Source organism: Rhynchophorus ferrugineus, unplaced genomic scaffold, assembly GCF_030347505.1.
Source record: "Rhynchophorus ferrugineus isolate W39M unplaced genomic scaffold, kcgeb_rfMv2 rfM2, whole genome shotgun sequence".
Classification (NCBI taxonomy): domain Eukaryota; kingdom Metazoa; phylum Arthropoda; class Insecta; order Coleoptera; family Curculionidae; genus Rhynchophorus; species Rhynchophorus ferrugineus.
In genome coordinates, this window is record NW_027472581.1 from 51,967,938 (window position 1) to 51,992,249 (window position 24,312).

General features: G+C 31.1%; 1 protein-coding gene and 1 long non-coding RNA gene across 47 annotated transcripts in view; both read left to right on the forward strand.

Moving 5' to 3' along the window:
* Positions 1-24,312, forward strand: part of LOC143191191 (uncharacterized) — a 253,012-nt gene that overhangs the window by 22,270 nt on the left and 206,430 nt on the right. Inside the window, exon 4 of one of the 46 annotated variants that reach the window (XM_076396045.1) lies at positions 19,568-22,503. The exons of 41 other annotated variants lie outside the window; for them this stretch is intronic. In XM_076396045.1, the coding sequence (XP_076252160.1) occupies positions 19,568-19,833 (266 nt within the window). In that variant the 3' untranslated portion in view covers positions 19,834-22,503. Of the gene's footprint in view, positions 1-72; positions 444-6,940; positions 7,641-11,330; positions 11,645-11,826; positions 12,288-19,567; positions 22,504-24,312 lie in introns of those variants that run through there. 4 more of the 46 variants (XM_076396020.1, XM_076396021.1, XM_076396016.1 and 1 more) reach the window with 4 other exon arrangements.
* LOC143191200 (uncharacterized) lies at positions 3,786-4,025 on the forward strand. Its single transcript, XR_013004437.1, has 2 exons — positions 3,786-3,863; positions 3,899-4,025. It is a non-coding gene; the product is annotated as an uncharacterized LOC143191200 (long non-coding RNA).

Below are 24,312 nucleotides of genomic sequence, written 5' to 3' on the forward strand. Positions count from 1 at the left end.
TTTTCTTCGATTTATTTGTGTTTAAATTAAATTTCGGGGCATGCTTCATCACTGACTTTGTTAAATTTGTAGGCCAATTATTCACCTTTATCCGAAATGAGAAAAAATCAGATTACTTACTTTTGTACAATCAGATATATAAATTGAAGGGTATTGAGAATAAAACGAAGATTTGGAGCTGTTATAAGGTTGGTTGTCCGGCTTCTTGCCAAACCTACTGTGGCAAGGTAACTATGAGATTGGGATTACATAAGCATTCTGCTCCGAGAAAGGCCATCCAGAGATATCAAAATGAGAACCGAATAATCAAAAAACGTATGCCACAGTAGTGTAATCAAAATGTTTTGTTGATTTTTTTACATACATTTAAAAAAAACCATGATGTATTAAGTTGTTAGAATTAAACGTGTTATCTCCTCAACATTGTAAAAGTAGCTTTTTCGATGAGTGTTATAATTTTTTTATTTAACGATCAATTTCAATTTGTTTAGTAAATTAATTATTTTATGATTTTTCTGATATTATATTTTGATTATTGGGCATTTGTTTGAAATTTTTTTTTTAATTAAAACTTGGTTTCAAAATATTTCTTTTATTTTTATAATATTTTATTCCCAACAATTGTGTTTATTAGGACAATGAATTCATTTGGACCGATCATTTGGGTCTACAAAAGGTATAATTTATACCGTATCGTATCAGAACTTTGCTGCGTTGACCTTGAAAGAATCGACGTTCTAACATTGTGTTCTACCCGAAAGGCGAATTGTGAACCAACGAAATATCTATACTTGTTTGTTAAAATCAACGGAAGGTACTGATGAAAATTATTTAGCGTTGTTTGAAGTTTCGAAGTGGTTATTGGGATACAGTTGATAAAGAACTTTCTGGACAAGTGAAAAAGTTAGAAAGTCTAAAATGAACGAAACTACCACATAAGTTATGTTTGAATAGAGCATTGAAAGATAAATTGTCGTGGCTGCTTGCATGTACTTGATCAATGATATATATTAGTACAAATGCAGTACCAATGGTACAACTGATAGACTACAACTACTAGATTTGATGGTCTACATAAAATAACAGTTTGTTATTTAGTATTATTGAATTATTCATAAATTAAAATTGCACTTTTACCATTTATTGTTTTCGTTATTTGATTTGTATAAATCTGCTGCTAAAACCTATCAAACACTTTTAGAAATGTAGAGTAATTTTGTTTTATCATATTCCAATGTCGGTCTAGGTTTTAATTATTGAAAAGTTGGGATTTTTATTTCAGCGATAAACAACTGTAGGACAAAATCAGTTCGAAGACTATAAACACTTATTGGATGAAAACCTACAGTTTCAGACAATTTACCATGATTTAGTTGTTTTCAAACGTTTCCGTGTGACGAGAAATATACAAAAGTAGTTCAGATTGATGTAACATGTGTCTCCCAAACGAATATCTGTCTTTCGAAACTATATCGCATTGCAAGAAAGATAGCAGCATTCTGTAGACAATTTTGGAAGATATTTTGAATGATATGGCATTAAATTTTTCTCCATAAATATTTTTTTTAATGAAAACAAAAGCGAAAACATAAGCTAATATAAGAGTCACAAGAGCTTATTAAGATGAAGTAATTGTGTAATAATCTGGCTAAACATTTTCCAGAATATTCAGTTTCAAAAATGGACAACATTCACAAAAATAATAACTAAATTTTTAGTCCCTACCAGTCTATGGAACGTTCCGTTTTTTTCGGTTCTAAGTTAAAGAGAAAACTGCAAGTGTTCCATGAATATGTCAGATCCAGAGTATGTCAGAACCAACCAAATACATTGAGAAATGGGAGTGTTATTAGTTTTTGAATTCTAAACACACAATTATTGAAAAGTTCATAAGATTTGGTGGTTCCAGAATCGTAACAGTTTATATTTGAAAGTTTATGTTCTAGTCTTTGATTGTTTCGTTTCAGTGAAATTTGTTGTTATTTATAAAAGGTACTTAAACGTAATAAAAGTACTAAAAAATTAATTCTTTAATATGAAACCATTATTCGCCTGAATTTATCGCCTGAGAAGTAGTAAAACTTTTTTTTATGTATTTTTAAATTATATTATCGGTATACGCATTCCAGGATAGATGTGGAAATACCGGTTAAATATTTGTGAAATTCTTACTGTTTGGATATTTGAGAAATAAAAACTATATTGTTAGGTAGGTATGTAAATTTCGACGTTAGTAAATCCGGACGGCATACGCATTGCAGTCAATTTACTAGGTATCAATTACATGTACATGTACAGTATAATGTATTAATATGTGATTTTTATCCTTCACAGATGACGATAGCCAGAAAACCACTTTCGAAATGTATTCCCCATATATAGTCCAATCTCCCTTATAAGGTCAAGGATGAGATAGTACAAACAGTTGTCCTTGTCCCCATCATGGGGATAATATCAGATCGCACTATTAGTTCTAGTGACCCTGCCGTCATATCTTGATTTAAATCTAACAATATTGATATATTTTAGTCGGAGATCCTGTGAACACTTGACTTCTGTTATTTATAAAAGCTGAAATTTAGGTGATTCTGATTTCAAAATTAGCATATTACCTCGTAAACAATGTTGAAAATTCTCGCTCTTTAAGATTTTCCTCTTATCTGTAAAATATACTTTGATCGACTTTTCATAATAATCATTGGTGTTATTATCTTTGTTGTAGTGTACTCGTATAATTGACGCAGCTCTAGCGTTCATGCAAACTTGGTTGAATATTACATTTATTCATAATAGTACATGCATACTATCATGAATATACGCATATCATACTCAACGCATAACAAAATGAATCGTATTTTAGAAATAGTATACTTCAGCAAAGCTTCCAAACATCCGGTACTGATGCTCAGGAACTTTGAATATCGTATTGAGAGAACTACACCAACAAAGACACGATGGTCTTGTAAGATGAAGGAAAAAATTAGATGTAAATCACGATTGGTCACAACGGGTTCCACTATATATATCAGCAACTTTGAACATAATCATACTGAAACTTTTGTGGGAACTAGTGAAAAGCTCCATTCACAGGACGTGAAGGTGGTGTTTACCACACGACGAAATGTTAAATGGTGAATCGATTTCGACATTTATGATTTTTAGTTTCTTTAATATATTAGGACCAGGAATTAATGGTTATCAATATAAGTGCATTAGTGGATCCAAGGGAGTTTCTAAGCAGCTTATGCATCGACAGCTAAGATCAGTTTGAAGATAGTAACGGAAATATCTATGGTATATGGTCACTCTATAAATTCATCATACTCGCCATAACACAGTGATGATTATTGTTTGTAACTAATGTAGCATAGCTTGACCAATAGATATGGTCTTAAATCCTCTATTACCTTATCTATTCAAGGTATCGCATATTGTGAGAGAGATGGCAAAAAGTTGTAGGAAACGAAAAAAACATTTGAATATAAAGTTAATATAATTCTTTCAAGTGTTGTCTATTATAAAAAATTAATTCCTGGATCTAATAACATATTTTTGTAGAAATGTTTTATAGTTTGCCCGAATTTGTTGTAAACACTGGGATCTATCTATAATATTGAGAATAGAAATATGCAAGACAAATGGGAGATTGTTAAGCAAGACCTTTTTTTATAATTCCTTTCCTTTCATTTATATGAGTTCGTTTATGTCTAGTTATTCCTGTTAGTCAGTGAAATGGAGGGGAGTGCGTTTGAATTTTTCGAACACATAGAGAGAAGCACAAATACAACAGAATAAGTGTCTGTTGCCAATAAAATTGTATAAAAAAATAAAATATTGAATTATTATTAGATAATGAATTAGCAGTAGGATTTATACTATGGAAGGAAAGAACGATTAGGTCTGCCATTGTAAAAGTCTTTCTATTCTTAATAATTGTAGCTTGATTTATTTGTATATAGTATTATGTAAAATATGTGTTTACAAATCATGTATATGTTATCTGAAATATATTATGTCACCTTGAATATACAAATTTTAGTTCCAATAAGCTCTTATAACTTTTAACTTTTTTAAAGTACGAGTAAGTATTATTGTAACTATTATTTAAAAAATTTAATCCTTTTTATATTGTCATTATAATGTTACATTGGCAATCAATTTATTTTTTAAACAATTTAAAATTTTTCAAACAATCTACTGTTTTAATTTAATTATTATTAGATTCATTTGAGTGGAGATGGTACTTTAGAACTTTTTGAAGTTTACTCTTGAAAGAAAACACTTATAGTGATGCTAATACTTTTTATATATATTCGCATTTGACTTTTCAGAGAACCTTTGATGTCTTGACGACGTTTCGGTAGAATCTCATCTGATATCTTCTTACTCCTTATATTTTGAGTTTAATTCGTCTAACAAGAAGTACAGCACAAGGAAGCAAAATCTTTTTTTATTGATGCAGTTTAAATTTACTGAATAATGCAAGTATTTTAACGGTTACATGTTACAGACGTGTTCATTTCAAATTGTGATGTCTAAGAAATACTTTTTTTTAATGGTATACGATATACATGAGAATGCGTTATTCTACAAAAAGACTTTGATTTCAGTTGAAGAAAAGAGAAAAACATTTGTTATTGTTTAAGTTTAGTTCATCTCCTGCAGCATCATTATGGTTATTTTATAGTACACCTCAGTATCTACTATGTATTCCAATTTGAGTGAAAATATGTCATTATAAAATGTGTCGTAATAAAATTATGTAATTAACAATATAAAATAAAATTGTTATTTTAGGAACTGTGTACTTCAGCAAGTCTTATAAACTTCCGATGTTAATATTTAAGAATTTTGAATATCGTGTGGAGAGCAAAGCTCCTGACAGATCTCGATGGAGCTGTAAGATGAAACAGAAAATTAAGTGCAAATCTCGGCTTGTGTCAGCCGGATCCACGGTATACGTTACCAATTTCAAGCACAATCACGCCCCTACCTTTGAAGGAGATCTTAATATGTTGTATCCTCGGGTTGTTAACCTTAGATACCACGCTCCAAGAAGCACTAAGTCATGGCTTCTTGAATAGTGTATATATTTTATTTCTTAAATAATTGTTTATATTTGAATCAGATGTACCATCGTAGACTTACATTGGTAGGGTTACATAATATATCAAACAAGAAATCATCTTTCGGATGGCAGAAAGTTCAACGATCAATACCAAAAAAAAAAAAACAGAACGGAAGCACATATAAGATACATATTAACTATCTGATAGCACTATATTATTTATTAATGTTATGTATTATTGATAGTTGTTTATTTTTTAAATTAAAAATTACTAACAGCTCAACTGAAAAGTCCCCGGGCTGACATAGATGGCGCTACTAGAATTAAATCCATATGTTTTTAGTTAGCCCTGACCCTCAAAAGATGCGTGTATAAATTTGACAGCTGTCGGATCTTTAGTTTGCGAATTATAGCATTTTGAGTGAAACAACTTTTGTTATTGTGAAAAAATGTATAAAAAAAGGAATTCCGCGTGTTGAAAAAAATATTGCTTTTTAAAGGGAAAAATACAGTTGAAGCAAAACTTGGCTTGATGCCGAGTTTCCGGACACTGCCCCAGGAAAATCAACCAGCAAGGATTGGTATGCTAAGTTTAGACGTGGTGAAATGAGCACCGAAGACGGTGAAAGCAGTGGACTCCCAAAAGAGGTTGTTACTGACGAAAACATTTTAAAAAATCACAAAATGACTTTGAGTGACCGTAAATTGAAACTAAATGAAATAGCAGACACTCTAAAGATATCAAGAAAGCTCTGTGCAAAGTGGGTGCTGCGCGAGCTCACTTTTGACCAAGAACAACGACGAGTTGATGATTCGGAGCAGTGTTTGAAGATGATCAAGCGAAATAAACCCGAGTTTTTACGTCGATATGTGACAATGGATGAAACATGGCTCCATCATTTCACTCCGAAGTCCAACCGAGAGTCATCCGAGTGGACCGCACACGATGAACCCGCTCCAAAACGTGGGAAAACGGAACAGTCGGCTGGCAAGGTTTTGGCGTCTGTATTTTGGGATGCGTATGGAATAATTTTCATTGATTATCTTGAAAAATGAAGGACCATCAACAGCAACTATTGCATAGTGTTATTGGACCGTTTGAAGGACGAAATCGCCGAAAAACGACCGCATTTGAAGAAAAATAAAGAGCTGCTTCACCAAGACAATACACCGTGTCATACATCGTAAATTCATGAGTTGGGCTTCTAATTGCTGCCCAATCCACCGTATTCTCCAGATCTGGTCCCCCGAGACTATTTCCTGTTCTCAGATCTTAAAAGAATACTTGCTGAAAAGAAATTTTCGTCGAATGAAAAGGTGATCGACGGAACTGAGGCCTATTTTAAAGCAAAAGACAAATCGGACTACAAAAATGGTATCGAAAATTTGGAGGGTCGTTATTATCATTGTATCGCTCTTGAAGGGAATTATGTTGAATAAAAAAAATAATTTTGCCAAAAAAATGTGTTTTACTATGGTAGGCCGGGGACTTTTCAATTGACCTGTTATATGAGGATAATTTATCAATATAGTTAAATAGTTCTTCCTAATGTACAATTTTAACTACAGCTGTGGATTTCATATGTTCCTAAATATATATATTATGTTTAATTTTGAAAAATTTGAATGTATGTAGAAATATATGCTCACCCTCAAAAAACTTGTATATCTTATGTTTAACATGTATTAAATGGTCTTGAACGGATTTGAATATAGGCGAAAATCGGTTACTGATATTTACATTGACATTATAAATACGTTGGTTGAAAAAGTAGATAACTAAGTTTAATAAGTGACTATTTTTTCACTAATATCTTATAATATTTAAATTACCTATTCTTGATCTGGACTAACTGAGGTTTTTATTTTTAGGCATTGTATACTTCAGGAAAGGCCAGAAGCGTCCTATAATGGTATTAGGACAGTACGAGTACAAAGTAGAACGACAAACAACATTTACTAACATGTGTTGGTGCTGTGTGGCAAAGGAGAAATATAAATGCAAGGCACGAATAATAACATTTCATGATAACGTTGTTATTAAGCGTAGAGACCATAATCATCCTCCAACATTCAAGGGCGATTGTGCTATGGAGCCGAAGAGTGTTATTATCAGCTACGAACCCCGGAAGACTTTTACCAGAAAGAAGGTTGCCAAGACGCTAATGCGACGTACATCAAAAGATGATGGAGAAGTTGTGGAGTATATTTCCAAATATGACAGTGATTAATAAAGTAGTGTCTATATTTAAAAATAATTTAGTTTGTACCTTTTGTATATTTCTAGGTTTTTCTGTTTCTTGTTTGCAAATAATGATTAACTAATGACCATTATTAATTTATGTTGCCTTTATTCTAACAAAAGGCACATCCTATAAGTTCATTTATGTTTTGCTAGTAATATTAATAATGTTCTTTTAGTACAAAATAAGAAAATATTAACATTTCAGCGAATAGAACTTGAAATGTTATATTTAACATTAATATTTTTTTGTATTTTCTGCAACTTTGCTGATATGCTATGTCACTACTTTGTAAGAACTCTATGAATTAATAAAGTGTTTAATCAGAGTTTTAATATTTTTAACAATGCCTTTATTGATAGGTTCGCCACTTTGTTGTACCGTAGCTTTACACACGTAAGTTACGTTTATGCAAATTAGTTTGACACATTTTATTCCGAGAAGTATATTAATCGGAGCTTACATGCATTTTGTACTGTTAAATCCAATGGCTTTGATATTTCTCTACATAACCTAGCAGTTTAAATATTAGGTTTTATTGAGATAGTCGAAATAGTTCGAAAATAATGAATTACAAGACTTATTGGGTGACAACCCATCTCAAACATTCAAGTGTATATACAAGATGACTACCACGTGAATTGATTAAAAATGCCATTTTGATTTGATTGCTTGCCAGACAAAAATATTCGAGTAAATTGTCCATGCGTGAAGTTTTACTCTTTTATTTCAATATGAAAAGTTAGGCGGCGGAAGGCCATTGAATGTTATGTGAACCTTAGACAACTGGACATCATCGATTTCAACCTATGAATACTTGTTTCGACGTTTTAAAAGTGATTATTCTGACTGAACTACAAAATTTGAAGACAGTGATTTGAAGGCATTACTCGATGATAATCCGCCTAAAATGCAATAAGAATATGCAGAATTGTCGTTACGATAATCCAAAGCGAAAACAATAATTCGGGCCACCTGGTCGTGCATCAACATATACGGCAATGTAGAATATTCATGGTTTCAAGCTAATGTTTTGTGTTTGTTGAGATTAGCTTGATATGTTATACTAGGAGCTGCTTAAACCTAATAAAACCATTAATGGGGATTGATATCGCCTACAATCAATTGTTTGAGCCAAGCACTGCGCGAGAAACGGCTAGTATATGAGCAAAGGCACAACAATGTTATTTTTCAGGATGACTACCCTTGGCAACATGTTGCAAAACCTGTAAAAACATATTTGGAGATATTAAAATGACAAGTGCTACCCCACCTAGCGTATTCTCCAGACCTTGCTCCTTGTGATCACTTCTTGTTCCCACATATGAGTCCTGACTTGCTTGAGCAGCTACTAACTTCTTATGGACATACGTCAAATGATAAGGTCTTTTGAGATGGAATCCGTAAATTTTCTGAAAGATGGGAAGATGTAGTGGCTATCGATGAACAATAGGAAACTATTTTGTAGGCTTAATATTATATTATATTTTATATAAATAAAATACTGAATGACATACATTTGATTGATTATTGATCGATTAGATATTTTCAAATAACAAACATTTCTTAGTTCATTTTTAATTTTCTATTAAAGCGTTCTGTATGATAATATCTTTAAAACCAATATATAATATTTATTATTGTTTGCTGTATTATTACAGTTGTCAAAGTCACGGGATTGTCCTGCTACTGAAGTTGTATTCCCAGGTTTATCAATTATGTTTGTAAATATTTATAGGCAATAGTGTAAAAAGCTTGATAATTTTTGAATTGATACTCCACACTACAAATCTAATAACAAATAAACCCAAATTGATAGAAATGGATTTCTGAAATATAACTTAAAAAATAATTCGCATTACCTGGCGCTGTTGTTGAGCTGAGAACAGGTTGAAGTTTTTCTTCATCACAAGATTTTGCATCTATATAATTTAGATTTTTTGATGTTGTACAGTTGTTTTTTAGTCTTTTATATTCTTTTCAATGCGTATCTTTTAGAGATAGTTTACTTCACCAAGGCTGTTAAAAACCCTCTATTGATTATCAGAAACTATGCATACAAGCTAGAGAGGAAGCGTCAAGATAAAAATATTTGGTGCTGCAAGAACAAGGAAAAATTCAAATGCAAAGCCCGATGTGTTTCGTATGGTAAAGTGGTTCGGTTAAGGAACTACTATCACAATCATACTTCGGAAGTTACTGCAACCAGTGATATGGGCTCTGCTTATTTGACAGTATTAGCAGATTGAACGAGACTGAATGTTAGTTTGAATTTTAATAAGGCTTTAATTATTTTTAATACTTAGGGTGGGCTATTTATTCTGATAATTCTGTTGGAACTACATATGCGAATGTTTATAAATTTTTGTTAGCATAAGAACCTGCAACTTCCGATTATTTATTTATAAATAGAAATAATTATGTTGATGATTAAATGTTGAACAAAGGTTTTAAAGGTTTTGATACATAAAAATCTCTACATAAAAAAATAGTTTTCTGTTTAGTATTACTGGGCTAGGGATGCATAAAATGATGCATATAACGTTATATCGATATTTTCTGAAAAAAATATCGATATTTTTGGCCGATATATCGATATTTTTTTAGCCGATATTTTTCGATATTTTTTTCAAAATAACTTAAATATAATTTTTAATAAACCTTTAAAATTAGTAATTAATTAAAAATATTAGTACTTTTTAAAATATTTAGTAAATCTTTTTAAGCCAATATTTCACTATTTTAATTTTTTTCTTAAAAATATCGATATATTTTATGTAAAATATCGATATTTTTTCCCTCCGATATATCGATATTTTTTTTTGGTTTGCCAACATCCTTATACTGCGTTATTCAGTGTATACAAGCGCTAATATTGAATCCCTTAAAATTACATTTTCGACATTAATTTTGATTGTCGGATTTTAAAAAATCTGATGCCGAAGCCCATCCATACTCTTAAAAATATATACTGCTCGGTCATATTTTAATTGTTTTAAAAGCGACAATTTGGATATCAATAAATAATAAAGATCGACCGGCCGAACAAAAAAGTTCGAAGACAGTGACCTGCAAGACTTATTATACGAAAACTCAGCGTAAACTCGCAATGATGATTGATGGGCTTCGGTCTATATAAACTGAATAAATCAATAATACTGGAATTAAAACATTTTGTATTATAGGAATAAATGTTAAAATCATCGATGTAGATTAGGTTTTTTAACAGTTGTTTATAAAGATACTTGAATAACTAATAGTAGAACTCGTATTTCAAAAACCGTACCAACGAGTTCAATTTTCAAAATTCAAGACAACGGCAGTTCTATTGGAATTTCGACATTGTTCAGAAATAAAGTAATTCAAAATTAATTTCTTGGAGGCGTAGGTATAATAGGGACACATATGTCATGGACCATTGTGAAGAGTTGTTAACACATCTCTGTTGAGATTACACAAAGCAGACCGACATACAATCCGACCGACAAAACATAACAGAACAATTACACAGAAGAGGAACACAAAATAAAAACATAACAACACGTATATATGCTTTTCTCATTTCAAACCTTTTCTTCGTTACTTATTTTTATTAAAATATATGTTTTAAGATAGCCTACCTTTTGTTTTTATCGATTATTGAGTTTGTACAGTCAATGCGTTGGCTTTCCTAAAATCTTGTAAATGTAATTATTATAAAATACTTTAAATACTTCGATTTAAAGTAATAGAGTAGTTAAATATTAGTCTCTTCCAACCTAATTTGGATTAATAATAGGAAAACCTTTTATATATAACTGCGTTCACTGTGTTGGTAGAGAAAATTACGGTTATTAAAGCTTTTACATTGTGATATAATATATTATATGCTTTTAATAATATTTATGAGACATTTTTGGTCTGAATTGATTTATGTTTCTTATATGTATACGGTAGTTATTGTTTCTATTTGTTTAAATGTATGTATTTATTTAAATGCGAAGTAATGAACCTTAAAATCACCATGAAATATATTTTAGGCTTTGTATCATTCAGCAAGATTAAAAATATTCAGAAGTTACCACAAACGAACGACTATGTTGTGGTCAAGTTAACCGCAAAGAAGAGTTTCAAACATTACGTAGCTATCATATTGTCTAAAACAGAAGACGGTTATGTTGCCAAATTTATGAGGAAAGCTATGGGGAGCAAATTTATTTTCCCCAGCAACGATGATGTGGACCATATAGATGTCCACGAAGTAGCTGATATTTTGTCTCAGCCAACTATTAATAATCGTCAACAATACAGTTTTAATGTTGATCTCAATAAATATAAGTATATGAATTAAAAATATATTTTTATGTAATAGGTAGGTAATCCTAAACGAAATTGGTATTATTCAAAAGTAGTTGTCAGTTAAACATAATTTTTCGGTATTACTAACGTAGTTTTTCTATAAAACTCCATCAAATGTATTACCCAATATTTTAATAGTTATAAAACGAATACCGTTCTATATCCTGAAATTTTTAGGTATTATTTTTTACAATTACGGTTACAAACATCCAAAAATTATTTTCGAAGGCGTCGATTACCGGATCGATTTCAGATCAGCGGGAAAAACGACTTGGCGATGTAGCTTCTATTACAGGACAAAGTGTAGGGCTAAATTGTCCACTAGCGGGAAAACGGTGCGGCTGCTAGGCCGGCATAATCATGATCATAGGTCTGATCTTACTCCAATGAACAATACTCGACCAGAGATAGTCACGGTTATTCGCGAGTCCGATATGCCTTTTGGTAATCAGGTTAATTCGTCTGTGTCGAATATCTTGGATTTAACTACATCTGGAAAAGTTTGATTGAACTGTATTTTAGGAGATATATTACTATAAAAGACTGCAGTTTAGAAATTATGTAATAGTGTATTTTAAGAAAATGTTAGATGTGTTATTTTTTATGTATTAATTATATAATAAAGTTCAGTATGTTAATTGTATTAGTATTATTTTTAAATTATTAAATCTAGCGTTGGGAACTATCGACTATTTAGTGAGTCGACTCGTAACTATCGACTTTTCAGTCATTTCAATCGTGACCAGTTCATTTGATTGATTTTCGCGGCCAGTCGACTGAAACAGTCGTTCGTATTTTTTATATTCACTAGTTTTTAATGTTCTGACTTTGCCGTTCTAACCTTAACTTTGAAAGAGATGTTTCGAATTTGTGCTTATCTATAAATATATAGTTTTATGTTTTGTTTATAATATGACTGCAAAAAATAAAATACTTTTTACTGCACTTATCTTATCTTGGCAACTATTAGGTCTTTTTTTATTTTCTTTTTTCAGTTTTCTTAGTCTCTCGATGTTTATTCAAGGCTGTTTGATTGTTAAAACTTTTTTCATGGGAGTTTCGATTACTAATAATTTTTCAAAAGGATGCATTTTTCGTTCCTCTTTACAATCAAGTTAAATATATAGTATATTAAAAAGAATTGTACATCATTTAACGTGAAACTGATCTTTGGAACATAATATAATGTAGCCATTATGTATTTTTTTTTGTTTCTTACAATTAGTAGTAGAAGGAATATGTGTATATCCGTCTCACTGACACTTAAAAAAATCGAATGGAATATAAGTAAACCAGTGATATTATGTCATTGTTATTTCCAAATACTAAGATAAATCTCTCTAAAGTCTAATGTCTAGATAGCTCTCTACGGCATAGAGATCGAAGCAATATTTCTGTACTTTTCTTAAAAAAAAGGAATGCATACATTCACGTTATCGCAGCTGAAAAAAAAACAGTCGTAGCGTGCATTTCGACTACTTTTTTGAATATTGATTAGATCAAGTGTTTTGCGACTATCGACTGTTTCCAGTCGGAATTCCCAACGCTAATTATTTCCCATTTTACATAAGATAATCGATAGTGTGAACTAAATCAGAAGATCTTACTTAAGCTGGTTTATATTCTTGGATCTGTGTTGTGGGTTTTAATTATTTCATTATTTTTTATATTTAAAATTACTATCTAGGCTTATTACACTAAAAACGCTGCCCAGTTATGAAACTCTTTGGGTAAAAGATTACTCTTAGATACTTTTAATTGCCGATTACAGAAATCACAAAATACCTGTTACCTCAGATATAGTTCCTACGTTCCTTTTCCTCGTTTAGAGTTTACCTAGATGCATGAAATGACTTAATTTTGCATTACGGCACCATGATAAGAGATCGGCTTTACATGTACGTTGCAAATCATGTTTAGTTTTGGTATATTACGAGAATGGCTGAAACATAACCCTATCAATAGCCGTTTCTGTCTCTATAGTTTATCGATAGTATAAATACAGGTAACAGTTATTTTTTTATTCACCCCTCTTGCTATAACAATATTGCTAATAAAAATAAATAGTTAAATACTATGAATAGATAATAACTGAATCTTCATTAGCTATTCTACAGTTAGATTGTTTATAGCACACCTATCCCCTTTTGTGAAGACTTAATTTTGCATTACGGCACCATGATAAGAGATCGGCTTTATATGTACGTTGCAAATCATGTTTAGTTTTGGTATATTACGAGAATGGTTGAAACAAAACCCTATCAATAGCCTTTTCTGTCTCTATAGTTTAGCGATAGTATAAATACAGTTAACAGTTATTTTTTTATTCACCCCTCTTGCTATAACAATATTGCTAATAAAAATGAATAGTTAAATACTATGAATAGATAATAACTGAATCTTCATTAGCTATTCTACAGTTAGATTGTTTATAGCACACCACTTTTTATATTTTATACATTTAGTTAATCGGGGTGGACCGATCATATTGGAGATCTTCATTTCAATCACAGTTCATTCTTAATAATAGATAGTCTTAATAGTAAAAATGTATTCTTTTTAGATCTAAACACCTGGTAGGTTTTTTTCATTAAGTTTTTCATTTAATACGTCATTAAGACAATATTGAGAAGATCTCGAAATCTTGCTAGTATTTTTAATTAAATTTTACAACTTATTGTCCCAAAAACTATGCAAGATAATTATTTTCCGTTATATTCTTTTTATATATCATAAAGAGGAATTTAATTATGTAGTAAGATAATTATACATGCTTGATTCATTGCGCAGTAAATCGCCTTTTTGGTAACATATTCAGCTTCTACTGTCAAACTACTTTCTAGGCTTTCAAAAAAAATAATCACAATGTCTCTCCAGACATTATTTAATTCGTTTAGGATTATATTCAATGCATATCATATTTTTTTCTCAAAAAGTTCGTGGCCATATATTCAGCCAGGTTGTTTACGGTTGATATATGTGGGACTAATCTTTTTTCAAAACATTTTAGATAATTGATCTACGAGCTCTTGTATTTCGTTAAGTCTTCATTCCGTACGGCTTATAATATCTTTAGACTTTCAAGGCTGTTCACAGGTATTAAATTATTATATTAAACATTAAAATAATATTAAGAATACAGTGCCGCAGTGTAAACTGGTATCCTTACTATTCTTCAGAAAAATTGCAAATAAATCTAAATTCTTTAATATAAAAAATTGCAACAAATAAAAAAGAGAACTTGCTCAATGAATATAATAATAATCTTATTCTAATTATTAGCTACTTTCGGATCTTAACTTTTTGCGCTGGTTTAACCAATTTCTTGGTTTCTGACACAAATAATGCGTTTGAGAGAACTTATTTTTGTCAGTGTTATTTTTGAGAAATTTCTAAATCAATGAGATGAATTAGGATATCTTAATTCTGAGTTTATCTTACATATAATATATTACAGTGGAGAATCTTATTTCGATCATCAGAAAATATAGTCGTCAGTGTTTTGTAAATGATGAACCTACGTCGAAAGTAGAATGAATTTATTGGTTTAACACGCCATACCCGTTCATGGGTGACTGTTCTGAAGTTCTTTAGATCTCTTGGAATGTATCAATTAATACAGTTCCTTTTTTATGTTTTTTTTTTCTACATCTCCAATCCTTTATTTCAGATATGATGTTTTCGTTCATCAATTCTCTTGTTTTATTCTTATTGTTCTTTCGTCGTTTTCTTTTAACATTTTTACAGCTAGCATTGACTTCGTCTTGTATAATATTTACTGTACTCTAGATTTTTCTGTAACCTGTAACCAGTATTTGTTTACTTTTATTTTTGCTTTAATGTTTTTATTTTATTTTCTTTCTTCCGGTTTTTATGTTTCTCTGTATAATTCTTATATTCTCTTACTCTTGTCTCTGTATTATTTGTTCCATATTCTTTCATTTTATTGTTTTATATTATGTGCTCTCAGCTCTTATTTTTGATTGTTTAGATGTAATCTTAATATTTGTTTTATTATATTTTTGAGTGTAGAAAAATCTTCTCCTGACAAAGTTCTCAATCTGTTTTTGTTATTATTAAGGCCGTTTCCATTATTACTATAAAACCTTACTTTAATAGTACCTTATTTTAAATTATTATCTAGTACTTATCCTTATAATAATTATGTTTTATATAGTCTTAGGCTTATAAAGTCTAGTTTTTAATGGTAACATTAATATTCTTTGAATTTATAATTGTTATGACTTTGATTTGTTATATATTCTATATCATATAAGTAATCCACTTTTTATCATTTACATTTTTAAAAAAATATTTCTTCAATGAATTATAATATGAAATCCAATCTCAACAAAGAATCTTCAGTATTTCAACAAGCAACCAACTAAATGATTTTGTTTGAGTAAAGTACAATAGAGAGAAATTCTTACTAAATCTTCTTTTTATACCATGAAATGAAATCTAAATGAAAATTAAATTAAATTATGTATTATCTTTGGAAGGAAAACTGAGAAGGAATAGGATCTAGGGTTACATCACTACAATTGATATCCTATATATACATGTGTATCTACATCAGTTACAGTTATCGGAATGGAAGCATTTCATGTTTGTTTTGGCGGTTCGCTTCCCAAATTAAAGGCTACAAAATGGTTTAAAAAGCATGGCAGTATAATTTAAAATTCAATGAACAATAATTACAGATTATTAAGTGAGGAAGTTATATAAATACAATCTATGCCTGGCTACTTCATTATTTTTGTTTTAGATCTGGTTTATTTTGATTTTTAGACTAAGTATCCTAAGCTAATCGTCGATCAACATGATTTCAATATCGAAAGACGTACCAACAGAAGAACAAGTTGGGCGTGTGCCTTGTATTACCAAACCAAGTGTAAATGTCGAATTTCTACTACCGGTAACACAGTGGAGGTAAAGGGCGATCACAATCATGAACCTAGGCATCGAAAAAAAAAGCAAAACCCTAACTTCTAAAGTGGTTACGATTATTCGCCATCAGAAATGATAGGAATTTTAATGGTAAAACTTGGATTAAGACTGGTATTAATTTAAATCTATGAATGTTTTAAACTTAGACTTCTATAATGTTGTTTCTCTTATACCAGAGTTATGTTGTTTATTAACCGTTAAAATGAACTTTTATATAAAAATATGTAACAATATAAATCACAAGTAAAATTTAATTAATTTAATAACTATACATGATTTTTTTTAGTTAAAAGCTTATCGCACACGTATAACTAGTTATTAAATACAACTATCTATGAATTTTTCCTAATAATCTACTAATGTTATTTTTAAAATCCAGTTTTGAAATAGGGCACAGTTGCTATACATAATTATATTAGTTTAAAGGATTAGATTATGCGTCTTCAATCTTTGGGTAAATCCATTGCTGTCGTGAGGTTATGACATTTTGGCGATTATGGTTTTCTTGATATTTCTGGCAAACATTTTGATTTTCCCGCTGACTGTTTGTACCTTTGGATTTTTGTGGTTGTTTTAGTTTCTAATACCATAATTGCACCCAGTAGGTCGATGCTGGCTTCAAGATTTCCTTGTATTAAAGCAGTTTATTGTGGAGTATTAATTCGGAATGTTGTCCAAGCAGCCACCACATTTTTTTGAGTTCCATACAAAGTTTTATTCGTTTCTTTTTAACATGCATTTTCTACTTGAATTTGGCGACCAGTGTCATCACAATTTTTTTTCACAAACAAGTAGTGCTGAATCATGAGCAAATGTAGCTACTATTACACCTTCACATTTAAGTATATCATTAATATAGAGTAAATACAATATTGATCAAGGACACTATCTTGTCGTACACCCGCATAGATGGGTTTAAAATTTAAGTATTCATCATCGTATCTTAACAGGTCAATTGAAAAGTCCCCGGCCTGACACATAGATGGCACTACTAGAATTAAAAACCATATGTTTTTTATTTAGCCCTAACCCTCAAAAGATGTGTGTATAAATTTGATAGCTGTTGGATCATTAATTTGTGAATTATAGCATTTTGAGTGAAGCAACGTTTGTTATTGTGAAAAAAATTGATTAAAAGGAATTTCGTGTATTGATAAAATAATGCTTTTTGAAGGGAAAAAATACAGGAGAGGCAAAAACTTGGCTTGATGCCGAGTTTCCGGATACTGCCCTAGGAAAATCAACCATCAAGGATTGGTATGCTAAGTTTAGACGTGGTGAAATGAGCACCGAAGACGGTGAACACAGTGGAAGCCCAAAAGAGGTTGTTGCCAACGAAAACACTAAAAAAATCCACAAAATGATTTTGAATGACTGAAAATTGAAACTGAATGAAATAGCAGACACTCTAAAGATATCAATCATTCACGATTATTTGGGTATGAGAACGCTCTGTGCAAAATGGGGGCCTCGCGACTTCACTTTTGACCAAAAGCAACGACGGGTTGATGATTCGGAGCAGTGTTTGAGGATGATCAAGCTTAATAAACCTGAATTTTTGCGTCTATATGTGAAAATGGATGAAATATGGCTCCATCATTTCACTCCGAAATCATATCGACAGTCGTCCAAGTGGACTGCACACGATGAGCCCGCTCCAAAGCGGGCGAAAACGCAACAATCGGCTGGCAAGGTTATGGCGTCTGTATTTTGTGATGCGCATGGAATAATTTTCATTGACTACCTTGAAAAAGGAAGGACCATTAACAGCGACTATTTCATAGAGTTATTGGATCGTTTGAAGGACGAAATCGCCGAACAATGGCCGCATTTGAAGAAAAAGACAGTGCTGTTTCACCAAGACAATGTACCTTGTCAAAAATCCATGGATTGGGCTTCAAATTGCTTCCTCATCTACCGTATTCTCCAGATCTGTTTCCCAGCGACTATTTTTTGTTCTCAGATCTCAAAATAATGCTCACTGGGAAGACATTTTCGTCCAATGAAAAGGTGATCGACGAAACTGAGGCCTATTTTGAAGTAAAGGACAAATCGTACTACAAAAATTGTATCGAAAAGTTGGAAGGTCGCTATAATGAGTGTATCACACTAATTTTTCCAAAAAAATGTGTTTTACTATTGTGGAATGGGGAATATAAACTGGTTAGTCGATATGAGTTGCTTTTCTTCCATAATTAGTTTGAAGATTTTTTTGTATTTTCTTGGCAGTAGTTTCGGCGCCATACGACTTATAAGTGATACCCGGGAGCTTTTTTTGATATTGAACTCTTTTTGAATTTCGTCGTGATTTTCTTGGTTTATAGCTTTTTTTTTGGTCTTGATAATATGCAGATACGGTGTCAGAATGAATACTTCATTAGTTTAGTATCCGCATATAAAATAAAGCACTCAAAGAGTATTATCGAAATAAGTCATTACTCGAAATAATTATTAATCAGAAGGAGATGTCACGTAATACACTAAATATGCCAGGTAAGATCGGGCTCCTCATTTAAACATTTACTTGTAGATTTTTACAAACATCAGACCAAACTTCAACACAAAATGCATTCTTCTTAACCGTTTGAAACTATTGACCACTACTTACTTATATACAAATGTCCAATCATGTACAATATGACTTTTACGACAGATAATTTTAATAATTTATTGATGGCGGATAATGAACAGCAATATTTTTTATTTATAAGTTTCTAATTAAGATTACTTGTTTCATTTAACTTATATAATTATATAAATACATTATATACATTATAAAAGAAATAACAATATTTCTTATATAATATTGCTATTCCACAGAGTTATAAACTACATTTAAAACTAAAATAAATTTCTATTTTAATATATGTTTTGTTGGTGTTAAGTCATTCACAGTGTGCAAAATATTCAATAATATACATGCAGATTATTTGAGGTTATTCTATATTAAACTTGTTATATTTCTTAGGCAAGATTTATTTCGATGTCGGCCAGAAAAATCCGAAGATTGTAATAGAAGGGCACGATTTTCTGGTGAGAAAGAAAGAGACCAAATCCACTTACTGGATATGTTCTCAGTACTATCACCCGAAAGGCGAACGATGTAAAGCCCAGGTGGTCACTACCGGTCGCAACGCTTACATCCAAGGACAACATAACCACACTCCCAGGGTGAAACCTGAGAAGATCAGCAGCATGTTCTCTCAGAATTTTAATTTGATTTACTCCAAATAAACTTTATTTAAAAAACATGATTGTATATTTATTGAGAATCATTGCTAACTCGATAGTTATATCGGACATTTTACGATATTATTGAGCGGTAATGGATGAGTAGATATGGTACTCAGGCATATTTATTTTTGTGACACATCAGTTAGTTATATAGGGCCGTCTATAATGACAGTGAACTTACATCATCAAATTTTATGACCTGAAATTTATTTTGAGTTTGGCGTATAACAAAATTCCAATGTAAATAAATTTGTTTAATTTACTTTAACATTTATTTTAATATTATAGTACATCTAATACATACATGGCCGAAGGACTTAAATTACAGTTAATTATAAAGCTAGAATAGATCGGTTTGGATTGTGTTGTTATATTTACATTAAACTCTTTTCAACACCACCTATGAATTAGAGTTCTAGGTGCGTTTTTTAACATAGCGGTATCCTCTGGAGGATCAAATTCCATCTAATAAACAATTGTATAATTCTTATAACTCCGTCTCATTTTTTATTGTCAAGTCATTTTAATATGAGTATATATCTTCTTGTATTCTTTTGTTGCTATCTGTGTACATTTTTCTTGCAAGATTCTATTGGTTTTCTCTATATCTTCCGATTATTTTATGTTGATTATATATCCATCTTTATTTGTTTCCGTTTTTATTAGACTGTCTTGGTAATTGTCTGCAATGGGTCATAAGCTGGCATCAGGAAAGTTTCATTGGCATACTGTCATTTTCACTACCAGAATCATTGTCCGAGTCATTTATTAAATTGCTAATTTATAATCTATCGAACATTCATTAACGATTCCGTTATTTGTCAACTATTTCTGTGATGGAGTTCGTTTAAACCAAAGGTAATATTGTAGATAATGCTTATTTCTACAAGACCAAACAGTTCTTCATGTATATCCCTCTCGAAAAGCATATTCGATAGAATTAAATATGCAATTATATGGAGGAAGTATAATACTATTGTACCATATTTTTTGTTATCTGATCTACAGTATATATTTTTTCAGGTCTGTTTCTAAAAAAAGTAAATTACATAAAATAACAACATTTAAATAATATACAGCAAATGACAATTTGAAGTAGTTCTCTCTGAAGGAGCATATTCTCTTCTGAGAGAGTTTTCTGAGAGACTTCCCAATTTTACATATTTTCAATAGTTTCCTCTGAAATAATTGTATACTACTCATCTTTTCACTCATCACCGGCTTCGTATGCGGACGGTTTCTCTTTGGTGAATCTAAGATTATATTCTTCACTTGTCGAGGGATTGTAGTCGCAGTGACCATTCCAACATTCAGTGCGGCTGCAATACGCTACAAATATTTCTAATAGCAACCTCAGCTAGTTAATATTTAAAACTGTCAATACTTACCTCTCTAACGCATTTTATTGGCTAAAGGGAGCTCCCATTATCTCGTTCTTGTCCAAAACAATTGATTAGAAATGCGATCTGGTTTTAACTATGACTATTGATTAGCTTTGGCATTTTCAATCAGACTAACAATCATAAATATTTAGCAGCGATTGGATTACCAAAATAATAAGACCCAAAACTTTTACCGGTTTATAACCTCCAGTTAATATCATTAACAAGACGAATTTTATAGGCTTATTCGGTTACATTTTCGGATACATCAGACCGAATTGTATCTCTTTTTAACTAGAAGAAAATGATAAGGAAAAATGCAGTCTTTTAAAACGAATTTACAAACTGTAACCTGCAATACATTGGATCTGTGATGACGTGAGTACATTGTTATTTTCGACATGACTATAAACTTACTTAAAAATTGAACATTCTGATTTATATAGTTTTGAAATATTTTTTGGATGTTTGATATTTGATTTCTTAGTTTAATGTTAAATCCGTTTAATATTCTAAGTTAATTTTAATATTTGTCCAATAAAATTAGGCCTATGTTTTTATTTAGTTTGTTCTCAGACTTACTACTATATTTTGTATAGATATTTTTTTAAGTAGGATTTTTGATTTTATGTTTTGTACTTCTTCGTTATATGTTAGAAACATATAATTTGTACTGAACGCATGACACTTAAGATATATGTGCTTAAAGATATTAAGTGAATTTCGAACATATGAAAATTTAATAAATCCTTGTGGAGTAACAAAGAAATAACTTAGTTTTCTGTATCTTGTTCAAAATGAGAAGCGTGTACAATAGGAATAAGATTCTTGTATTTATTTTAAGATATTAGGTCTATTGGTTTAAAATAATGCAGTTTTGAGAAAAAAATGGGTTTAATTAAAGAGGTAATATTTTCGTCAAACTCAAACCTAATGAGAGAGATTTCCAAAGACTTTGTCTCAAAAAAGTTTTATTTAAATTGATTTGAAATTTCTTGACGTATTGTACCATTAGATATAAAAATAGATATTTTGAATTTCCAAGCCGGTGTAATCTCTTAATAAATAATATATTTAAATTTAAGATAAATAAAAATATTTAATAAAAAATAAATACATTATGTTTGCACTCTTGTTTTAATCTGTTTATTTATATAAAGTATGTTTTTTAAGAATTTTTCATTTTCGAGAAGACCATTAGAAACTTTTACTTAGATTTTTATTTCATATAGCAGAATCTTATTTATATATTATTTCATAATGTCCTGTTTAATAAACAAAAATTACTTGAGTTATTACTTTTATTATTGTATTACCTGTAATGCTTTTATTGTCTATATTTTTAATACAATTTGAAAATATTTGTATATGCAGATTAAATATTGTTTTTTAAGAAAATACTGTTTTAAGTATCCATATAAACATAATTTGTGAAATGTGAACATCGTTTAATGTATGCGTTAAAACAACAAAAATATTTATTTTACTTTAAAAAACTATTTTATTTTATACATATAAGTTGCGACATGATGAACGGCTAGATACTACCTTGAAACAATCTTATTCCAATATAATTTAAACCTCTATGTTTAAATGTCTAACTCATCACTCCATTAAGTGAAATATAAACACACAGTCTTAATAGCCAGATCCGTATAAGTCGCGTGATATAACATACACACGGAAAAATAATAAAGAAATATTCTAATTTATTTTTCAAGGGTCCTCTGCGTACGTTACACAAATATGTTTTGTTTGGCATCATTATTCTATAATCTATTTTTCAAGCAATTTGCAACAACACCAGTGGTAGCTTCATTTTCTTTGTAGGGCTCAAAACTATGTTTCTTTAGAGAGCGGATCGTTGCATCCGAACCACTATCAATTCACAAGCAAATATCTGAATTACAATATAACCGTTATTTTTTAGTAATCTAGGTCAGCCGGATGTCTTAAAGGCGTCTAGTCGCTAAGGATGTTATAATTATTTCATTTCATCATGTAAATGAATGATGTCTGAATGGTATACATCCCATAGTGCTAGATTAGGCGATTACGGGTACGGGTATGACTGATTAAAATGCGATTTTCAATTAAAAATAGCGTGTAGTAGTCATGTTGTTTTAGAGGCAGGTGTTGCTGATATATGACCAAATAACTAAGGCAAGTAACGTGATTGAGATGCACGACCAAATTACTAAAACTGTTTGATTTAAACATTATCTGTTCATCACTACAGCTTTGGATGAATTCCTATATTAAGAATATTAAATTACCTTATATGCAATGATGCCATCGCATATGACCAGGTTATGTGGGACTATACCCGGGCTTACCGTGACTCTAACCCAATCCCCTCACAGCTGATCATTAAAAATCACTACTGTTACAGCTTAAATTTGGGTATATAACTCATGCCAATCGTTCAGCAGTTGGAATGGAAAATTACGGATGGATCAGTACCGAAACCATCAAAAGGATCAAAGAAGCAGAGGTAAGAAGGAGGTGGCAGATATTTTGGGAACAATTCATTAAAGGAAGAACCCTTTACAAATAATGCCAACAAGTAGGGACAGGAAACATAGGACTGAGTACGAATGCTGTGCAACTGATGACGGACCACCGGAATATGCAAGCTTAGCTGTACAGATTTAAATTGAAGGAGACCGACGGACTCTGTGAATGTCGCGCAGGGCCAAAAGACACTACGCATATCTTGGAGACATGCGTAATTGCAAAAAGGGTAGAGGCCCGAAACAGGCATCGGACTGCCGACGGGAACTATCAGTTAAGAAACTGTTGCAAAGATGAACGTTTGGGCCGAAACGGTGATTGAATTTGAAAAAAGGGAAACCTAGAACACCAATCAAGAGGAGACAGATGCAAGCGCGCAAGAAAGTGGCCAAGCTAGAGATCATGGCGTGAACATGAGAGGAAACTAAGGGAATAAAAAGCGCAGTAACGTCGCGACGGTACCGAACAGGCGCTCGGAGACTTATTCGTGAACTGTTACGGATATTTTATGTAGGAATGACCAGCTCTGAGCTTTAACAAGCACCAGTTTTAATGACAAATGGTCTACAATTCAAATTGTAAG